We start from the raw sequence: 18,592 nt of genomic DNA on the forward strand, positions 1-18,592 counted from the left end.
TCCCATTGTTAAATCCTGCCCAATAATAGACCAAGTCGACTTAAAAAACTCAGCAGGAAATCCATCTGGTCCTGGAGTTTTATTAAGAGGCATTTTGAACAGGCAAGTCTTGATTGCTTCATTTGAGAAAGGAGAGGACAGAGAAGCTTGTTGCGCCAACGAACAAGTAGAATGGATCAAAGATTCAAAAAACAAAGGCAGCTGAGGACAAAACCGACCCTTAATTGTCTGCAAAATCTCAGCAAAGTGATCTACAACTAGCTCATGAACTTCCTTGAGAGATGATGTAGCAGAACCATCTGGCTTTAACAAGAGTTTTATGGCGTTCCCTGCATTTCTGGCCATAGAGACCTTATGGAAGAAAGAAGTGTTAAAATCACCCTCACCTAACCATGTGAGACGAGATTTCTGTTTGAAAAAACCTTCCTCAGCAAGACTAAGATGCATCCACCCATCTTTCGCTAATAACTCATTCTGAAGATTGACTGGAGAAGGATCATTCAAGGCTAACAGCTGAAGGGCAACAAGATTAGAGTGAGCCTCAACTACTCTCTTCTCTAAGTCACAAAAATTATCCCTCATCAAAGACTTCATAGGGCCTTTCATCTTTTTCAGCTTGAAACAAAAGTCTTTAAGAGTATAAACAGGAACACCAACTTGAACCAAAGCTTCAAACACAGAGTCCAGAAACTTTGGATGCTTTGTTAAGAGAGCAAAAAAACTTAAAAGGACGGGTACCATAAGAAGGAGGAGGCGTAACGAGCTGAATAAAGCAAGGTGAGTGATCTGAAAACTCTGGAGCCTCGAAGGTGCAATGACTAGATGGGAACATTGACAGCCAATGCCCATTCGCCAAGCAACGATCTAATTTCTTCCTAGTAGGATCTATTGATCTTTTATTTGTCCAAGTGAATTGAGGACCACTAAACGGAAGATCAAATAGACCTAAATCAGCTAGGCAATCACCAAACAACCTCATTCCTCTTGTAGAACAAACAATGCTAGCATTTGAGGTTTCAGCTGGATAGAGAATCTCATTAAAATCCCCATTAACCATCCATGACCTGTATGATAAACCAAAATTGGCCTCTGTAGTACGAAGAGAACACCACAACTTTTTCCTTTCTTCCTCATCATTTGAAGCGTAGACCGCAGTATAAATGAGATCCTTCCCATCCTCTAACAAAATTTCACAAGTAACTGACTGGAGGTCCATAGAAAGAACTCTAGCTCTAGTAGGAGCTTTGTAAATGATCCATATCCTCCCCAAGTCTGAAAACTGGTAATTAGATAAAACGGTCCACTCCGGACCAAAAGACGATAAAACATGGTTCTTATTAGTTTCTTTAACATGCAACTCCAAAAGAGCTCCAAAAGTAACTTTATGACAACGAAGCCAGTTGCAAAGAGGTTGGTGCTTTGACGATTCATTAAGACCTCGCACATTCCAAAAAAAGTTGTCCAACATATAAACATATTATTAAGTGTGACGCTTCCCTCCTTGGATGGAGAGAATGCCACCTGGAGTAGGTGATAGAAGATCAAACCTCTTTCTCTTCGGTTTCTTTCCTTTAGAGGAAGATAAAGTAGAAGAAGAAGAACCGTAGAGAACCATAGAAGAAGAGTCTTTATTTGGAATAATAGCATGCTCCTCCAATGAGAGCATATCAAAACAGTTTGAGGTAGCAGGAGGTGGAGGAACAGCCATGAGCGAAGCGGTGGCAGGATTGGACAGATCAGAAGAGTGAACAACATTGAACTGGTCTACTTTGAAAGAGGGGATTTGGATTTCCGTAGAGTTAGTAGTTGAAACTTTTTCCACCTGAACCACATAAGCTTGCTTAACAACTAAAACACTTGAGTTAAGACAAGGCTTACCACCAGGGACAGCCTTCCAAACCTGCTTCTTTTCACCTTGAGGCGGGGTGAATTGCTCTGCGGTAGAGTTCATCTCTGATTGAGGAGATGTAAGACAAAGAGAAGCCTTATGCCCTATTTCATTGCAAAGAGGACATAAAGGGGGAAGCCAAGGATATGTGACTTGCAGAATCAAGACTTGACCATCCTCTCGCTCAAGCTCCAACATAGGAGGTAGAGGTTTAGTAAGATCCACAATAACTTTTACCTCAGCTGAGCTGATACTAGTGAAAGCCTTATGGTCAACCGCTCTTCCCAATGGCCTACAAATAATACTTAGACCCTCCCTAGTGATCAGATCAAAGGGAATATCCCTTATAGTAGCCCAGACCGGAGCTTTTTCTAGTGACGGAGGATTGAAGCTGAAATCTGAATTCCATGCCGTGACAAAGAAAGGAGAGTCACCAACATGCCATAATTCCTGTTGCAACACTCGTTTCCGTAGAGAAGGAGAGGGAATATGGAAGAGAAAAGCATTTTCTGTCAAAGTATGGACCGTAACACGCTTATCTTTTCCCTACAGAAAATTCAGAACACCCCATATCTTCCCATAAGATGGAGCTTTGCCATAAAGGGTTCCCACAATAAAATATTCATGAAGTTTAGCTCCTCTTTCAAAAACATCATTAGAAACCTTAACACGAGGACAACCATCAACTGAAATCGACACCGAAGCCGAGGAAACAGGAATTTTACCTTCTGAAGTAAGATTTTTTGCCCAATTAAAACCTGAATCAGAAACCTTAGGTTTAGCAACTGGTGGAGAAGAGGGGCCAGTAGAAATAGAGTGAGGAACAGAGGAATTATCCTTGACCAAAGAAGAAGGGGCCACCCCAAGAACACCTTTCTCAGAGGGAATAGTTTGATTTGCCGGAGAAAAAGGGGAAGAAGAAGGCAGATTTGACATCATCACATCCGGTAAAGAGAAACCATAGAGAGGAGAAGATGGAATTGGAGGAACCGGGGGGGGGAGGGGAAGGAAGAGGCAGAGCGTCAGCCATCACAGAGGCGAAGCGTGAAGGAGACAAGAAGAAGAACCGAGAAGATCGCTTTTTTCACCTGCTTACGTCACCTGATTTTTTTCACCTGCTTTAGAACGAAACCTTTCTCCCATCAGTCATATTAATTTGTTTTTGTTATAATGAGTTTTTTTTTATTTTTGTTGTGTAAAGACATCATTAGTGGAGTTGCTAATCAAGTGTCTCATTGATAAAAAATTAATATAGTGATCAAAGATAAGAAAAGAAGGGAAGAATCGCTGCTCCGATTGCTATAGCAAGAACCGTTTCTCTCAAATAATTAACACCTGTCACTCACACAATAGTTATAATTAATAAAAGATAATAAATAAATAAAATCATTTTTTTTGAAGCAACGTGAAAGGGTTGCTGCGGTAATGATGGTCTAAAAATCTCTAATCACCCATAACATTTAATAAAATAAATTAAAAATAGCATGAAATAATAGAAGTGAAAACTATTTAATGATTTTGTCTTGTTCTGTGACTGTGTTCATATGAACAAACAATTACTTTGCGAATCTTTTTGTAGGTTTGTACATTTCTTCATGTTAAATGTCACTCACTTCTCGCATGTTTATACGAAACTGATATCAACAAGGACCACGCTTCTTTCCTTGCTTTCCACTCTTATTTTTGTTGAAATAAAATTAAAGTCAATTAGGAATTGGAAGAATCTAATTAATATCGTAATATGATGATAATAAAGACAAGGGCTAGATCAGATTTATCTGATCCACTTGTTTACAAATATGGATACGGATCAAAGTTGTATTTCCTATGTAATTTGGGAACCGACTCTCTAACCCATCCTAATCTGTATAAATACAGAACCTCTAAACTCTAAAGATCTCACAAAAGCAAAACAAAACAAAAGAAGAGAGAGCAATCAAAAATTTTGATTAAAGAAGAAGAAGAAGCGATGGGTCTATCTACTGCACGCAAGCTACTCGTTGTTCTCCTGGTTACTGTGTTCGTCTTCTCCGGGAGTGCTGACGCCTGGAGCTGGAGTTGGGGTTCTGGTTCCAACGGGGGTTGGGGATGGAGCTCCGGCAACTCTGGCGGTTCTTCTGGCTCCGCTTCTGGTGGTTCTGAAGACTCTAACTCGGGTGGTTCAAGCTGGGGTTACGGATGGAGCTCAGACGGAACAGATATTGACTGGGGTTGGGGAGGCAGCTCTGGCTCAAACCATTCTAGCGGTACTGGCTCTACACGCAAAAGTCACAGCCCTGGCCAAAATCCCTCAAGCCGCACTGGCCCTACACACAACGATCATAGTTTGGGCTCAAACCACTCAAGCATCGTTGGTTCTACACACAACAACCATAGCTCGGGCTCAAACCACTCGAGCATCACTGGCTCCACACACAACAACCACAACACCGGCTCATCAAACCACTCGAGCATCGTTGGTTCTACACACAACAATCATAGCTCTGTCTCGAACCACTCAAGCATCACCGGTTCTACTCACAACCACACGGCTCCAAGGAGGGGGAGAAAGATTGCGATTACTGTGTGGAAAAACGGATACGGTTACACAGAATGGGCTACAAAGCATGCCCCTTTCTACGTCAACGATATTCTTGTTTTCACGTACAACAACAACAACAATGATCAAACCCAATCCAAGACGACGAAACACAACAACAACAAGAACGACGTCTACTTGCTCCCAGACATTAAAAGCTTCAAGAGGTGCGATGTGGCGAGAGGCAAGAAGCTGGCCGCACGAAGAGGTTCATCATCATGGGGCTTCAAGTTGCTTCTCCGTAAGGTTCAGACTTACTACTTCGTCAGTGGAGACCCAAACGGCTGCAACCACAACATGAAATTCTCTGTCCACCCGATCCCCCACCCTTCTTCTCACTAAACTCTAAATCTAGTTCACTTGTTATTTCCTTTTCTTTAAAGTTTAAACTTTGAGTTAGTTTATATTCTGCGGGTTTTTTTTTTCTATTAGTTAACCATTGTATATGAGTCATTTAAAGGTTTATATATGGAATGATTATTAGTTTTATTAGAGTAAGAAGTTTAATATTTTGAAACTGAAGTTGTTGTAAACGAGGCTCGCTTCATGAGGAAGCATGATCAAGATTTTGAGATAAAGAAAATAACCTATAATACCTTTATTAGTACTTACCAATTAATGTTTGAGTAATCTATCGCCTCATGTAGACCAAACCAGAAAACATATAACTCCACTGTTGATGTATTGATTACATACTACAAGTCTACAAGTGAAACAGAAAAGAGGAACAGAAAAGAGGAAACAACATTGTTCATCAAAACAGGTGAAGAATCTTGATCCGCATAATTCTGAAAAGACACAGACAGATCCCAGGTTACAGGCACGACGCATAAGCCTAAGACATAACTTTGTAGCTTATGAATATTTGTATGGAAAGCTTCAGATCAAGGCAAGATGGTCATCTGAGACCTCGATTTCGCTGTATGTCCAAAGAAGAAGCCAACCTCGCAGCCAATTGATGTTTACACTTGCCAAAAGAACCAGTACAATATACAAAGTCAGGAACAGTAGATACAAACTCTAGACGTGAAAGGAATCATCTGAATAAAAAAAAGAGTCATACACATAGTTTGCTCTCCTCTACTATAATGGGCCTTTAGTCTTGGAAGCGCTTAGCTCTTTCGTGCCTATTAAGGATAAGCAGCAGACACCAGACAGCTTCACCCAAGTTAAAATTAAACTCAAGTCATATTATCTCATGTTCTATTACAAATGAATTCCAAGAAACATGAGCTTCCATTAACCTGAACAGCACGTTACGACGAACTCTGTGTTAAAACAGGGGATAAACAACTTACCCAGACAAGATCCGACTACAATGTTGCCATAGTCCTCACGTCTCTGTGACTGTAACCCACCATTATTGTTTTCTTGGAACTGTCTATATTTACTACCATAACTCAAAGATCTTATGCTGCTGACGTCACTGAGCATCGAGCTGCAGGAATCTTATTTCAGCCAGTTTCTTCTAATAGGAAATATGGGCAGTAGGTCATTGTGTTACAACATGCATGTAACTCTCTCCCTCTCTCTCTCTCTCTCTCTCTCTCTCACAGTTCCCCGAGTGTCGAAAAAGTGGGACAAATCGATGTCAGGAGCTGAAGTTCCATGTTAAATGTAGCTCACTTCTTGCGTGTTTTATACGAAACTGATATCAATAAGGACCACGCTTCTTTCCTTACTTTGCACTGTTATTTTGGTTGAAATAAAACTAAAGTCAATTAGGAATTGGAAGAATCTATAATATCGTATATGATGATAAAGACAAGGGCCTAGATAGTTTTATCTGATCAACTTGTTTACAAATATGGATACAGATCAAAATTGTATTTCCTATGTAATTTTGGAACCGACTCTCTAACCCATCCTAGTCTCTATAAATACAGAACCTCTAAACTTTAAAGAGCTCACAAAAGCAAAGCAAACAAAAACAAAAGCAAAAAAGAGAAAGCTATCAATATATTTGATCGAAGAAGAAGAAGAAGCTATGGGTCTATCTATGGCACGCAAACTACTCGTTGTTCTCCTGGTTACTGCGTTCTCCTTCTCAGGGAGTGCTGAAGCCTGGAGCTGGAGTTGGGGTTCCGGCCAGTCCGGTTCCAACGGGGGTTGGGGATGGAGCTCCGGCAACTCTGGCGGTTCTTCTGGCTCGGCTTCTGCTGGTTCTGAAGACTCTAACTCGGGTGGTTCAAGCTGGGGTTGGGGATGGAGCTCAGATGGAACAGATACTGACTGGGGTTGGGGAAGCAGCTCTGGCTCAAACCATTCTAGCGGTACTGGCTCTACACGCAAAAGTCACAGCCCTAACCAAAATGACTCAAGCGCCACTAGCCCTACACACAACAACCATAGTGCGGGCTCAAACCACTCAAGCATCGTTGGTTCTACACACAACAACAACAGCTCCGGCTCAAACCACTCAAGCATCGTTGGATCTACACACAACAATCATAGCTCGGGCTCAAACCACTCAAGCATCACCGGTTCTACACACAACCACACGGCTCCAATAAGGAGGGGGAGAAAGATTGAGGTTACTGTGTGGAAAAACGGATACGATTACACAGAATGGGCTACAAAGTATGCCCCATTCTACGTCAACGATGTTCTTGTTTTCACGTACAACAACAACAATGATCAAACTCAATCCAAGACGAAGCACCACAACAACAACAAGAACGACGTATACTTGCTCCCAGACATGAATAGCTTCAAGAGATGCGATGTGGCCAGAGGCAAAAAGCTGGCCGCACGAGGAGGTTCATCATGGGGCTTCAAGTTGCTTCTCCGTAAAGTTCAGACTTATTACTTCGTCAGTGGAGACCACAACGGCTGCAACCACAACATGAAGTTCTCTGTCCACCCGATTCCACACCCTTCTTCTCACTAACTATAAATCCACTTGTGATCTTTCCTTTTCTTTAAAGTTTAAACTTTGAGTTAGTTTATATACTGCGGGTTTTTTTTTTCTCTATTAGTTAACCATTGTTATATGAGTCATTTAACGTACTTTTATCGAATGATTATTACTTTTACAAAGCTATATATAGTTTTCTTCCACTGGAGTAAGAAGTTTAATATTTTGAAATTGGAGACTTATATGCAATTACCTAAAACAAGCTAATAAGTTGTTGCAAACGAGAGGCTCGCTTCATGAGGAAGCATGCTCAAGCTTTTGAGATTAATTAGGAAAATCACCTAGTACTTTACCAATGTGTGAGTAAATTATCACCTCATGTAGACCAAACCAGTAAAGATATAACTCCATTGTTGATGGATTGGTTACATACAACAAGTGAAACAGAAAAGGGGAAACAACATTGTTCATCAAAACATGTGAAGAATCATGATCCGCATATATAATTCTGAAAAGACACAGATAGATACCAGGTTACTGGAACGCATAAGCCTAAGACATAACTTGTAGCTTCAGATCTTAGAGAGCATCAAGGCAAGATGGTCATCTGAGACCTCGATTTCTCTGTATGTACCCAAAGAAGAAGCCAACCTCGCAGCCAACTGATGCTTACACTTGCCAAAAGAACCAGTAGAATATACAAAAAGTCAGAAAGCAGTAGATACAAACTCTAAACGTAAAAAGGAATCAATCATCTGAATAAATTTTTTTAAAAAAGTATTACACATAGTTGCTCTCCTCTGCTGACAACATCATAGAAGAAAGAGTAACATCCACAGTAATCTCCTGGGAAACAGAGATACTCTTCTCTCTTCTGAGATTCTCCCACAACCTGACAAAAACACAAACCAATTTTGTCAGATTATCAAATCTGTGACTTTTCTTTGATAAACCAGTGGGATGTGTTGATCTCTCTCACCTGAAAGATTGATCTCCCACTGGGTAACCCAGAGATTTTCTTCACACCTCTTTTGTCGATGATTCTGGTTGCTTTCTCAAGATTCTTACCAAACAACAAATGCAAGCTGATATTTGCAAAAAAAAAAAAATAATAATAATACTTCAATTTCATTTTTAACTCAAACCCAAATTTATACTCATCAAATCAATATAATTGGTTTGGGGGATAACTAACATTGAGAGCTGTTCTTCGGTTACTGCCATNAAAAAAAAAAAAAAAAAAAAAAAAGGAACAATTCAACGAAATTGATTTATTATTTATTGTAAACGAGGAAAAGGAAGAGGAAGTAAAAGATGACCTGAGCCGGTAGATTCAATCTCGGACCAAACGGCGTCTGCCACCAAAAGAGTGACGCTCATCGTTTTGTGATTTTACTTCCGTGGGAAAGTTTCTGAGAATAGTCTTCCAGAATTGTTGAATTTGAGTTTGAATCTTTTGCTGTTCCAAGCACTTCCAATTTTACATTCATTGTATGTGTTTTCGATTCGAGTAAGCCAAAATAACTATTGTTCACTTCATTCGGTCTAGAATTTGGACCAGATGAAATTTCGGTTTATTTTATTTGGAATTTCGGTTTAATTAGGTTCAATTCATTCTCAAAGCCAACACATCCCCATCATGTAGGCTTGGGCATTCGCGGTTCGGTTCGATTAGACAAATTGTTCAGTTCATTCGGTCAATGATTTGGACCAGATTGAATTTCGGTTTGTTTTGTTTCGAAGTGTTCGATTCGGACGTTCAATAATCGGTTTGGTTTGGATCGAACGTTCAGTTGAATCAGTCACTTTTAATTTTTAATTTTGGAAATTGGACCAAGTTGAAGTTCGCTTCGATTGGAAAGTGACTGATTATGCTCGGTTTAACAGTTTCGGTAAAACCGCGTATTTTCACTGTTTTCCAACTCTAGAAGATTCGTACTTGTTTATCTACTTGGCACAATTATTTTGGTAAGTTTTGGAAAAGTAGGCAACAATTGGACGGTTTCACACTAAAAATTATCAAAACCAAAACTGATCTGCCCCAAAAGAAAAGGGTTTCGTTCTTCTTTGCTGGTAAAAGAATATACAAATCCAACTCCAATATTTAAGTAACAAATTAAAAAAAAAAAAAACAATTTTTCGTAGTAAAAAACAAATAAACAAATGTGTAAACAAGTGTTCTCCCTATTAGGATCTTTCCCAAGCAACCATTTTTTAGTTTTTACCATAAAATCAAAGAGTCAGTATAACACATTGAGTAACCTTCGTTGTTCTGCTTCATCAGCGTGTAACGAGTAGATGTCCGGTGGAGCTGTGATGCCTCCTTGCTGGACCAATTTAACATTCGATGAAGTAGAGGATTTATGCTGGTCGAGATATACAACAACGACGCTTATGTCGTCATGGAAATGTCGTCGAATTCCTCTCGCTATCTTCTTTATATCTCCATATCTCATTTCTCTCTTCTTTGCTGCTTCTTCGAGAGCTGCTCTAACAAGTCTTCGTGCAATCCCCTGTATAGATCACAGAGTGTTAAAAATCTGAAGTAACTAACAGAAAGGGAAAGACACAAGCTCTTAAGTGTAGTAGGGCAAACTTACATTTCTTGGGTGTTTGACAACGATTTCTACGGCTGCTTCATCACTAAGATGTTCCCAGAGACCATCTGATGCAAATATCAGAAACAAGTCCTGTGGCTTAAGCTTCCTTACTATAATGGAGGGTTCGGCTGTCATTGCTGGTCTCCTCAAAGGAATAGGAGTTCCATGTTGCTGGAATATAGGATCCCTGTAAAACTCCGGTTTTTTCAAGTATACATCCCCAATTGATCTCGATACCTATAAAGAATTGCAAATAAAAACGATTCAGCCAACAATACAAATGAGTTCAACATTCATAGAAAGATCAATAACGAATACAAGCAACCAAAAAGCGTGTATCTTCATTATCATGCAGAGCTCTGACTATCGCGAATTCATAGAAACGCACAAAATCCACTGGGGAAGAAACGTTGCAGGAGCCCGTGTGACGGATTCCTGGAACATCGCAAGCCCCCATTTATATTAACGAAAAGAGAAGAAAAAAACCACCATCAGATTACACCTTTTATATATGAAAACACAATCATAAAACTTCATCACAGATGCTATGTACATGAAATCACGCAAGCAAGCAAGCCAACCAGAACTATATATAACTATACCTGAATAATGCCTTTAATCCTCCAAACTCCACGAGTGTATATAACGATTTGTGAATCATCGGGGTTAAGTGCCTTAACCTCCTTTCTAACTTCTTCAACAGCAACATTATGATCAGTAGATAACCTTTCAGCTACTGCCCTCTTTTTATCACTAACATCTCCTGGAACAACGCTCCCAAGAACAGCTCTGGAGTCCCCAAGATTCGCAACATACAGAGTGTCATTAGAGATGGCACCAACGAGACAACAAGATCCTACAGTAGCCATTTGAGGTTTCATCGGGAGGGATCGTTTAACCATATGACAAAACTCCTCTTCAGTTTCTTTAAACGCTTTTTTAATAACATCTACAGATAGCCCCCCATGTTCTCTTGCGAATTCTGCAATCATAAAAAAAAAAAAACAATCTTTTTTAATTCACTAACAGGACCAAAAAAGAGAGATCACAAAGAACAAAACTTTATTAGCAAAAATCGAATCTTTTCTTATGTTGAAATGATCAGGTTGATTGAGAGATCTCATCAATTTGAAGTGAGAATCCAAAAACCTAATTTTGAGAAAGAGTGAGATGATTACTGTGCATATAAGGAAAGAGATGTCTGTTAACGAATCTAGAAGCTTCAGGTCCGCCATGACCATCGTATACGCCGACGTAAGTAGCGGAAGAAGAAGTGAACACCTGACTCTGATCTTCCAACCTGGAATTGGCTTGAACCACCGCAATCGAATAATCACCACCGGCATGAGGTCTTAATTCCGATTGCCAGAGTAAACCATCACCACTGGCTCTACTTCCCAAACACCGTTCGAGAGGCCGTGCTAAAGCTCGCAACATCTCACACCTAACCTTACCTTACTTTACTTAGGGTTTTTCTTCTAATACAAACAGTGTCGAGTACGACGAGTAGAGAGAAAGAGAGAGAGAGGAAAAATCAACGGGAATTTTGGATTCGATTGGATAGAGAAAGCTTTTTTGGGAATTTGATTCGTTCGTATTGTTTTGATCTGATCGGTTTTGAAGGGATTTTGTATGTGTGTTGTTGAGTTGGTGGTATCAAAGAATACCGCGTGAAGAAGAAGATGAATGAAGAAGAAGAATCTGATAGAGATGACTTGGACTACTTATCTTGTGCCGTTCTTTATTATCCTACGTAGACTACGCGTCGTTTTTTTCTATTTATGTTTTTTTTGCCGTGCTTATTCTATATCCTTCCCTTTCTGCTTTTATATAGCTTTTTTTAACGCGTTGTTTATTTTAAAAAACAAATTGTTTCTTCTCCATTTGGTATTTTTCCATATATATAAAGGGCAAACATATAAACGTCATTGCCGTATATATTTTAATGAAAATAAATATCTTTCTCAATGGAAAAATTAAAAAGACAAACAAAAAGTAAGTTTCTGATGCGGTCCAACTAAAAAAATATATCTAAAATCAACAGCTACTTTTATGTCGTGTTTTTTGGAAAACTAAGTAGAAGATATTTTATTAATTTAAATATTACATGGTCAATGTGTGAGCATTGTTTAAAAAAAAAAGGTAGGCCATTTTGAAGTATAACAACAATGAGTCAGTATAATCAAAATTAAAATTGTGTTTTGTTAAAAAACAAGCCTATTTTGTATTAAATATATATATGAAAATGTTGTAAATAAGAGAATGGGTAACGATGAGTAAGGCTGTAGCCAACGTGTAAGCTGATAGTATTTACTTGTCAACTAAGATAGACGGATAACTACTGAATACAATTTCCGGCTAATCTACTCATCTTAAGTATTTATTCTAATTTTATTGTCACGTTATAGTTTCCTTTATAAGAAAAATATATTATTTCTTCTGGTCAAAACTCTTTGTGTGTTGTTCTAGAGAATTCATAAATACGGTGAATATTAGTATTGATTATTGAATAATCTAATTGCAAGTTGCTGCATTTTATTAGTTTTTTTAAAAGAAGTTTTTTTTACGCATGTAATTAAGAAATTGACGTCTACGGACTTGTATAAAAGATACGCAGAGCCAACTAGAAGAAATACATTGGCCCAACTTGTCAGATTCTTTTCGACGATGACATGTTTTCCAAATTTTATTTATATTTTTGTTTTTTTAGTGTGAATGTGTCTTCCAAATACCTCCACTATTACACATTGGCACATGTGTTTCCAAATTGCACATTTTCTTATCACATTAATAGTTAATATGTACTATTGATAAAAATTATGTAAAATTAAAAATAAATTATTTTCATATTTTTTTGTTCTCTATGCCCTCTCTTGATCTTATTTAAAAAATAAAAAAAATTGATCAAAATATGTTGATTTAACTAATTGGACACATATTTTCTAGATTAGTTAAATAATAATCATATTTTCGATCTCTGTTTCATATTTTATATGTAATAAAGGCGATCAATGATCATCTATTATTTATAAGGGGATTTCTTAAGATATACAATTTATTTACAACATACAAGTCTGTTATTTAATTTATATAAAATTTTGTTAAATACACACATTACGAAATTTGTTGTTGTACTTTTGTATTGTTATTAATATAATTTTTTTTGATAATTGTATAGCATTTGAGAAGAAAGATAGTGATCTCTATTATTTGCCAAAAAAGATAGTGATCTCTATTTTGTAGATTGAAAAATAAATTATGATACATGATAGTGATCTCAAATGAACTTTTTGATTATGAGTATTTTAAAGAATAATATATCACATTCGGCGAGAAATAAATACATAAATACAACTTCAGTTTAGAACTTCAATTTTTTATTTTTTTTCACAGCCTTCAGTTTAGAAAATTTTAAAATGTAAATAATTTTGCAGTTTATATCCACCTTATTTATTTTGTTAAAAGGAGTTCATATCCACCTTATATTCACATATCCATTAAAAACTTCAAAGTCGTAAATAATCACAGCCTTTGAATTCAGACAAAACAACTGAAGAGAAGCCACCAAATTCAAACAACAATAACTTCGAAGTTCCATCGAATAAAAAACTTAAAACATTCTACACAATCAAATTTTAATAAAATGTAACCGAAACTCTAACCATATTAATTTGGGCGCTGACTGTTGACCGTAAAGAGAACCAAAACAAAACCAAAAAAAATTGGTCAACGAGAGATCAATATTATAAAACATATTTAAATAGAAACTTTTTTTTTTGTGGGTGCTTCACTGGATCGAAGGAAAAGCAAAAGCGTCTCGGACTTCGTTACTTAAGCCGGCGAAGATCTTCATCGGAAACCTTATCGGATCGGATCGGACGGAAGAAGGCTCGATGAAGAGCAAATTGAAGAGCTACAAGAGGAAGAAGCTAGGGTTAGCCACTGTTATCGTCTTCTGTTCCCTCTGTTTCCTCGTTGGTTTCTATGGTTCCACTCTGCTTTCTCAGGTGTGTGAAACTCTCGCTGATCCTCTAACACTGTGGTCTTTAAAAGATGCGATTTTGGAGTCTCTCTATCTCGGATTTGTGACGAATCGATGTTTTTTTTTTGTTTTGTTTTGGGAATAGAACGTGCCTCGTATTAAACCCAGGTTGAGAATGTTGGAGATGGTGGAGAATGTGGAAGACGAGGCTGGCTCGATGCCTCATGGTGTTACTGGAGACGAATCTGTTGGATCGATTCCGTTTCAGGTCTGATTTTGTTGCTAATTTTAGACTATTAAGATGTCTTGCTAAGGGTGAAATCGATTAGTGTTAGGGCAAGATTGATTGATCTACTTGAACTTTGTTTTCTGGTTGAAGATTAGATGTTTGTGACTGTGCTAGTTGAAGTTTGTCTGTCTGTCTGTCTTCTTCTGGTTGATGTCATGTGTGTGAGATTATTGTGTTTTCTTAGCAATTAAGGTCAACTGAGGCATGTTTTCTGAAATGGGGTCAGGTACTGAGTTGGAGACCGAGGGCTATATATTTTCCGAATTTCGCAACTGCAGAACAATGCCAAGCTATTATCGACAGAGCAAAGATTAATCTGAAACCTTCTGCTTTGGCTCTCCGGAAAGGAGAAACTGCTGAAAACACCAAGGGCACTAGAACAAGGTCTTTCTTTCTTTCTAGTTTCATGTGGCATTGTCGTCTTCAACCAAAGATTCGTTAGTAGCCTCATCATTGTTTTTCCTGGTGTGTGTTGTTGCAGCTCAGGAACTTTTATCAGTGCTTCAGAAGAAAGTACTGGTGCCCTGGATTCTGTTGAAAAGAAGATCGCAAGGGCTACGATGATCCCAAGGACCCATGGAGAGGTTACATTTCTCTATTCAACTTAGCATGCTATTTTGATTACTATGAAAGTGGCAATATGCATTTCAAGGCCTTTTGGTTGAGTGCTTATCAGCCCTTTTAATTGTTGAGATTTCTGAAATCCAACAACATTTATCATCGCTATGTTGTAAAAAAAAGAGTGGTGATCAGTTTGCTATATATTAATATATTAACACAAGAGAGATTTGATGTTTTTGCAGTCTTTCAATATTCTAAGATATGAACTTGGCCAAAAGTATGATTCCCACTATGATGTTTTCAACCCAACTGAATATGGACCACAATCAAGCCAAAGGGTAAGTAAAATCCTTAATATCCGTCATTATCTATATAGCTTTCTTTAGAACCGAGGAGACCTCATTTGCTTGCTTTCACACAGATTGCTTCCTTCCTGTTGTACTTATCTGACGTAGAAGATGGCGGTGAAACCATGTTCCCATTTGAGGTCATTTTATAATATATACCGTTGCTTACTTTTTAACATATTTCAGACCCTTTTGGTTAGTTTTGATTCCATTCCATTGCTCTCGATCTGACAGAACGGTTCGAACATGGGCACCGGATACGATTACAAGCAATGTATTGGGTTGAAAGTAAAACCTCGGAAAGGAGATGGTCTTCTTTTCTATTCCGTGTTTCCAAATGGAACGATTGATCAGGTAAAACAAAGTTTCAGTTTTTTCTCCTGACTCTCCAATTCCCTGGATTAGTTCATGCTAATAGTAGCTGTTTGCCTTGCAATGCATCTGCAGACTTCGCTTCACGGGAGCTGCCCGGTGACCAAAGGAGAGAAATGGGTAGCGACCAAATGGATCAGAGACCAAAACCAGGAAGAATAAGTTAGGGTTTTGTTTCTCCATATATGTCTTGCAGCTTTAATCTTGATGGATCCCTCGTGTACAGTTATATTCTTATTATTCAAACAAAAATAGAGTCATTACACACAAACCCGTCTTGGGCGTGTGTAGCTATTGAGTTTTCTTATACAGTATTATAATGTGAATGATTCAAAATATTTATAATGAAAATATGGTTGGAAATAGGGATCCTCTGAACAAAATAGACGTTTCTTTAATTTGGTGTTGTTTAATATTTTCAGTCAATCAATACACAATGTGTTCCATCATTTATTTTTTCTTTTACTTAACAAAAATGTGTGTAATCAAGATGATATCTGTTTAAAATAGAGAAAACTTATAAAAAAAAACCTAAACTTATTTTGATTTGGAAGTTTAATACCAAATAGTTTTTGATTGGAATAAAAATACCAGATATATTAAATTATGTCAAATAAAACCTTATCTTTAAATGTGAGTAGATTTTAATCCGAGACTTACTAGCGTAAAATGGCCATTACAGAATTTTTAACGGACAGTTTTAAAGTATATATACAATCCGTTTATGAATTACTATGGTATGACGTTGTAGCCTAGTGGTAATGTGTGTGTTTTGTAACAACCAGAACCTATTGAAAAGGAAAATATCTTAAGGATTGTTATTGGAGGAGTGATTTCTAAATCTAAATTAGAATTATAAATTCTGAAAATCAAAACATATGGATTTTGAAATAACATGTTATACACTTTTCAATCCATTTAAAACATAATGTGGATTTTGAAATCCAAAAACAAATCATTAAATGAATAACATGAAATTTTAACAAGTATTTGTAAATCATAGAACCAATAACACATAATTTTGATAAGTATTTTAAAATCAATGATTGAATAACACATAATTTTTGTTTGGATTTCTAAATCTATTAAAATCATAGAACCAATAACCGTTTATTAGTTAAAAGAGAAAAATACGTACATGTTTTTGGAAATATACTATATTTCTAATTCCGAACGAGGAGATAATTAGGAATGAGATATGTCTTGGTAATTCCCAAAGGGTGAGATGTCCATTGGGAGAACCAACAAGCAAGATCTTGCTCTTACTATGATCAATATGAGAATCAAAAACAGATCTTCAGCCCATATTGGTGGTGGTACTTAAGTATTTAACATTGAGATTTGAATCTTCACAGCCTCCTAACAGAAAAGATTATCTTGGATTGCACATACATGACAATCTCTCATCATCCTTGGATGAGTCATTGGAGGGGTCTCCTCCCACATATTAGAAACATAATTGATGATCTTGAGTCGAGTAAATAGCTCCTTCTCCTCTGGTTTGTGATTACCTAACATAAAAATTTTGGACTTGATGCTCGCCATGCAATCTGAGGAAGGAATAGGATGTGCTAGTGGTAGTTTCATAAGCCAATATCCGGTAGACAAAGAAAAAGACTTTTGCTTCAATCCAATGGTGAAAATATTAGGGTATTCATCTTGGTTCTCATAAAGAGAGATGTAAACCAAAGATTCTTGCCTCAATTGAGTCAAACACTCTCAGAAAAGATATTCAGATATGATCATATCTAAAGCGATTTGAGATTAGAGATAGCAGCCGTTAGTTTTAAAAATTTGATTTTGGATATTTCTTATATAATGAACTAAGGGTTTAGCAATAACGGTCGGATTAGGGGTTTTTTTTTTTTTTTTGTTATGATGCTTTTATGAACAAGGTTTGTTGTTTCTCAATTAGTCATAAAATTCAAAAAAAATATGTTCAAGATTATGTGATATCTAGAGCAGAGCCGAGCGGACTTGTCACTTAACGATTTCTGAAAATTTCTTCAATCATCAGGACATGAATTCGTAAACCGAACTTCAAAATAAAAATCAAACCGAATCGTGGTTTATGTTTTATTATTTAATTGTTTTTTTATTTGTTGTGTTTTCTCTTTTTTAAATTGGGCTGTGTTGTGTTGTAAAAATTAAGTCTTTTAGGTCATGGTGCTGCTGCTCTGTTGGTTGATCTTCCAAATCCGAGAGAGAGACAAAGAAAAAGAGTGGCTTTGATAGTTTGCGAATTCCTTTGCCTAATGTGAACAAAAGTCAAGGCTCTGTATTAGTAGCAATTTTGTAAAGAAGCTAGGGGGGTTTAGCCACATTTGTCATTGTTTTCTTATAATGTGAATGATACAAAAAAATATAAACTAAAATAACCTCCTGACATAGAATACTTGGTTAGAACAAATATCCTTTGTATAAGTTGACGTTTCTTGTTGTTTGATATTTTTCAATTATGAGGCATGTGGTTCTGAAATTTTATTCGTTCTTTGTTGCGACTTATGAGATAATAAAATCTGGTGGTGCTCTGTAGTAACCTATGTTTTATGTATTTGTCATTAACTCTGTATCGTTCATCAACTCAACTTTCAAAAGTTGTAGTGAAATGATCCATCAACATCTTTTTATTTCGCAAACACCAATAAGAAAATCTTGTGAATGCCAAGGAATTAGCTAGTGAGAGAAGCTCGTGTAAAAAATTAGTCTTCTGATCTCTTAAATAGCTTTTTATTTGTTTGGGAAAGGACCATATAAAATGCTCTGGTCCGTACCCTGGCCTAAGGGAATGTACGGGCCTAGACCTTGAACTTCTTAGTAATTTAAAAAAAAAAAAAAGCTTTTTATTTGTTTCTTGCAAATTAAGTAAGATTTCCTGTAAGATAGATAGCTTCTTCTTTTAAAATTGTTGTTATGAAAGTTTTGCGGCTGGTGAGATTTATTTGGTTATCTTCGATTTCAGTCATAGTTATAACTTATATGACTGAACTTAATATGTAGTATAAGCTACATGCAGTGCGAAAGGAGAGAAATGAGAAGTGTGGATTGATTTGGGTGCTACTACTTCCTTTAGTTACTTGGTGGAGGATTTCATGTTAATACACAATGTAATCTCTAT

The 18,592-nt window shown here is 37.1% G+C and overlaps 6 protein-coding genes across 6 annotated transcripts in view; 3 read left to right on the top strand and 3 right to left on the bottom strand.

Moving 5' to 3' along the window:
• LOC109127222 overlaps positions 1–1,216 on the bottom strand; it is a 3,388-nt gene extending 2,172 nt beyond the window's left edge. Inside the window, exons 1-2 of the mRNA XM_019231749.1 lie at positions 739–1,216; positions 219–668 (exon numbers count right to left, since the gene is read on the bottom strand). Coding sequence (XP_019087294.1) covers positions 219–668; positions 739–1,216 — 928 coding nt within the window. The remainder of the gene's footprint in view (positions 1–218; positions 669–738) is intronic.
• Positions 3,856–4,871, top strand: LOC104721419 (uncharacterized transmembrane protein DDB_G0289901-like). Its single transcript, XM_010439398.2, has one exon. It carries the CDS (start codon positions 3,858–3,860, stop codon positions 4,806–4,808), a length of 951 nt encoding a protein of 316 aa, XP_010437700.1. The 5' UTR covers positions 3,856–3,857; the 3' UTR covers positions 4,809–4,871.
• On the top strand, positions 6,454–7,646 carry LOC104721420 (uncharacterized transmembrane protein DDB_G0289901-like). Its single transcript, XM_010439399.2, has one exon. It carries the CDS (start codon positions 6,454–6,456, stop codon positions 7,354–7,356), a length of 903 nt encoding a protein of 300 aa, XP_010437701.1. The 3' UTR covers positions 7,357–7,646.
• On the bottom strand, positions 7,705–8,824 carry LOC104721421 (zinc finger SWIM domain-containing protein 7). Its single transcript, XM_010439400.2, has 5 exons — positions 8,643–8,824; positions 8,519–8,540; positions 8,303–8,408; positions 8,108–8,215; positions 7,705–7,997 (listed from the first exon to the last, which is right to left on the bottom strand). The coding sequence occupies exons 1-5, from the start codon at positions 8,701–8,703 to the stop codon at positions 7,896–7,898; spliced, it is 399 nt and encodes a 132-aa protein (XP_010437702.1). The 5' UTR covers positions 8,704–8,824; the 3' UTR covers positions 7,705–7,895.
• On the bottom strand, positions 9,356–11,690 carry LOC104721422 (probable protein phosphatase 2C 63). The gene is made up of 4 exons (XM_010439401.2): positions 11,102–11,690; positions 10,526–10,905; positions 9,924–10,160; positions 9,356–9,836 (listed from the first exon to the last, which is right to left on the bottom strand). The coding sequence occupies exons 1-4, from the start codon at positions 11,358–11,360 to the stop codon at positions 9,564–9,566; spliced, it is 1,149 nt and encodes a 382-aa protein (XP_010437703.1). The 5' UTR covers positions 11,361–11,690; the 3' UTR covers positions 9,356–9,563.
• Positions 13,673–15,839, top strand: LOC104721423 (probable prolyl 4-hydroxylase 9). Its single transcript, XM_010439402.2, has 8 exons — positions 13,673–13,930; positions 14,051–14,173; positions 14,421–14,578; positions 14,676–14,778; positions 14,998–15,093; positions 15,177–15,242; positions 15,337–15,456; positions 15,550–15,839. Exons 1-8 carry the CDS (start codon positions 13,817–13,819, stop codon positions 15,634–15,636), a joined length of 867 nt encoding a protein of 288 aa, XP_010437704.1. The 5' UTR covers positions 13,673–13,816; the 3' UTR covers positions 15,637–15,839.

The sequence above is a fragment of the Camelina sativa genome, chromosome 11 (genome assembly GCF_000633955.1).
Source record: "Camelina sativa cultivar DH55 chromosome 11, Cs, whole genome shotgun sequence".
NCBI lineage: Eukaryota > Viridiplantae > Streptophyta > Magnoliopsida > Brassicales > Brassicaceae > Camelina > Camelina sativa.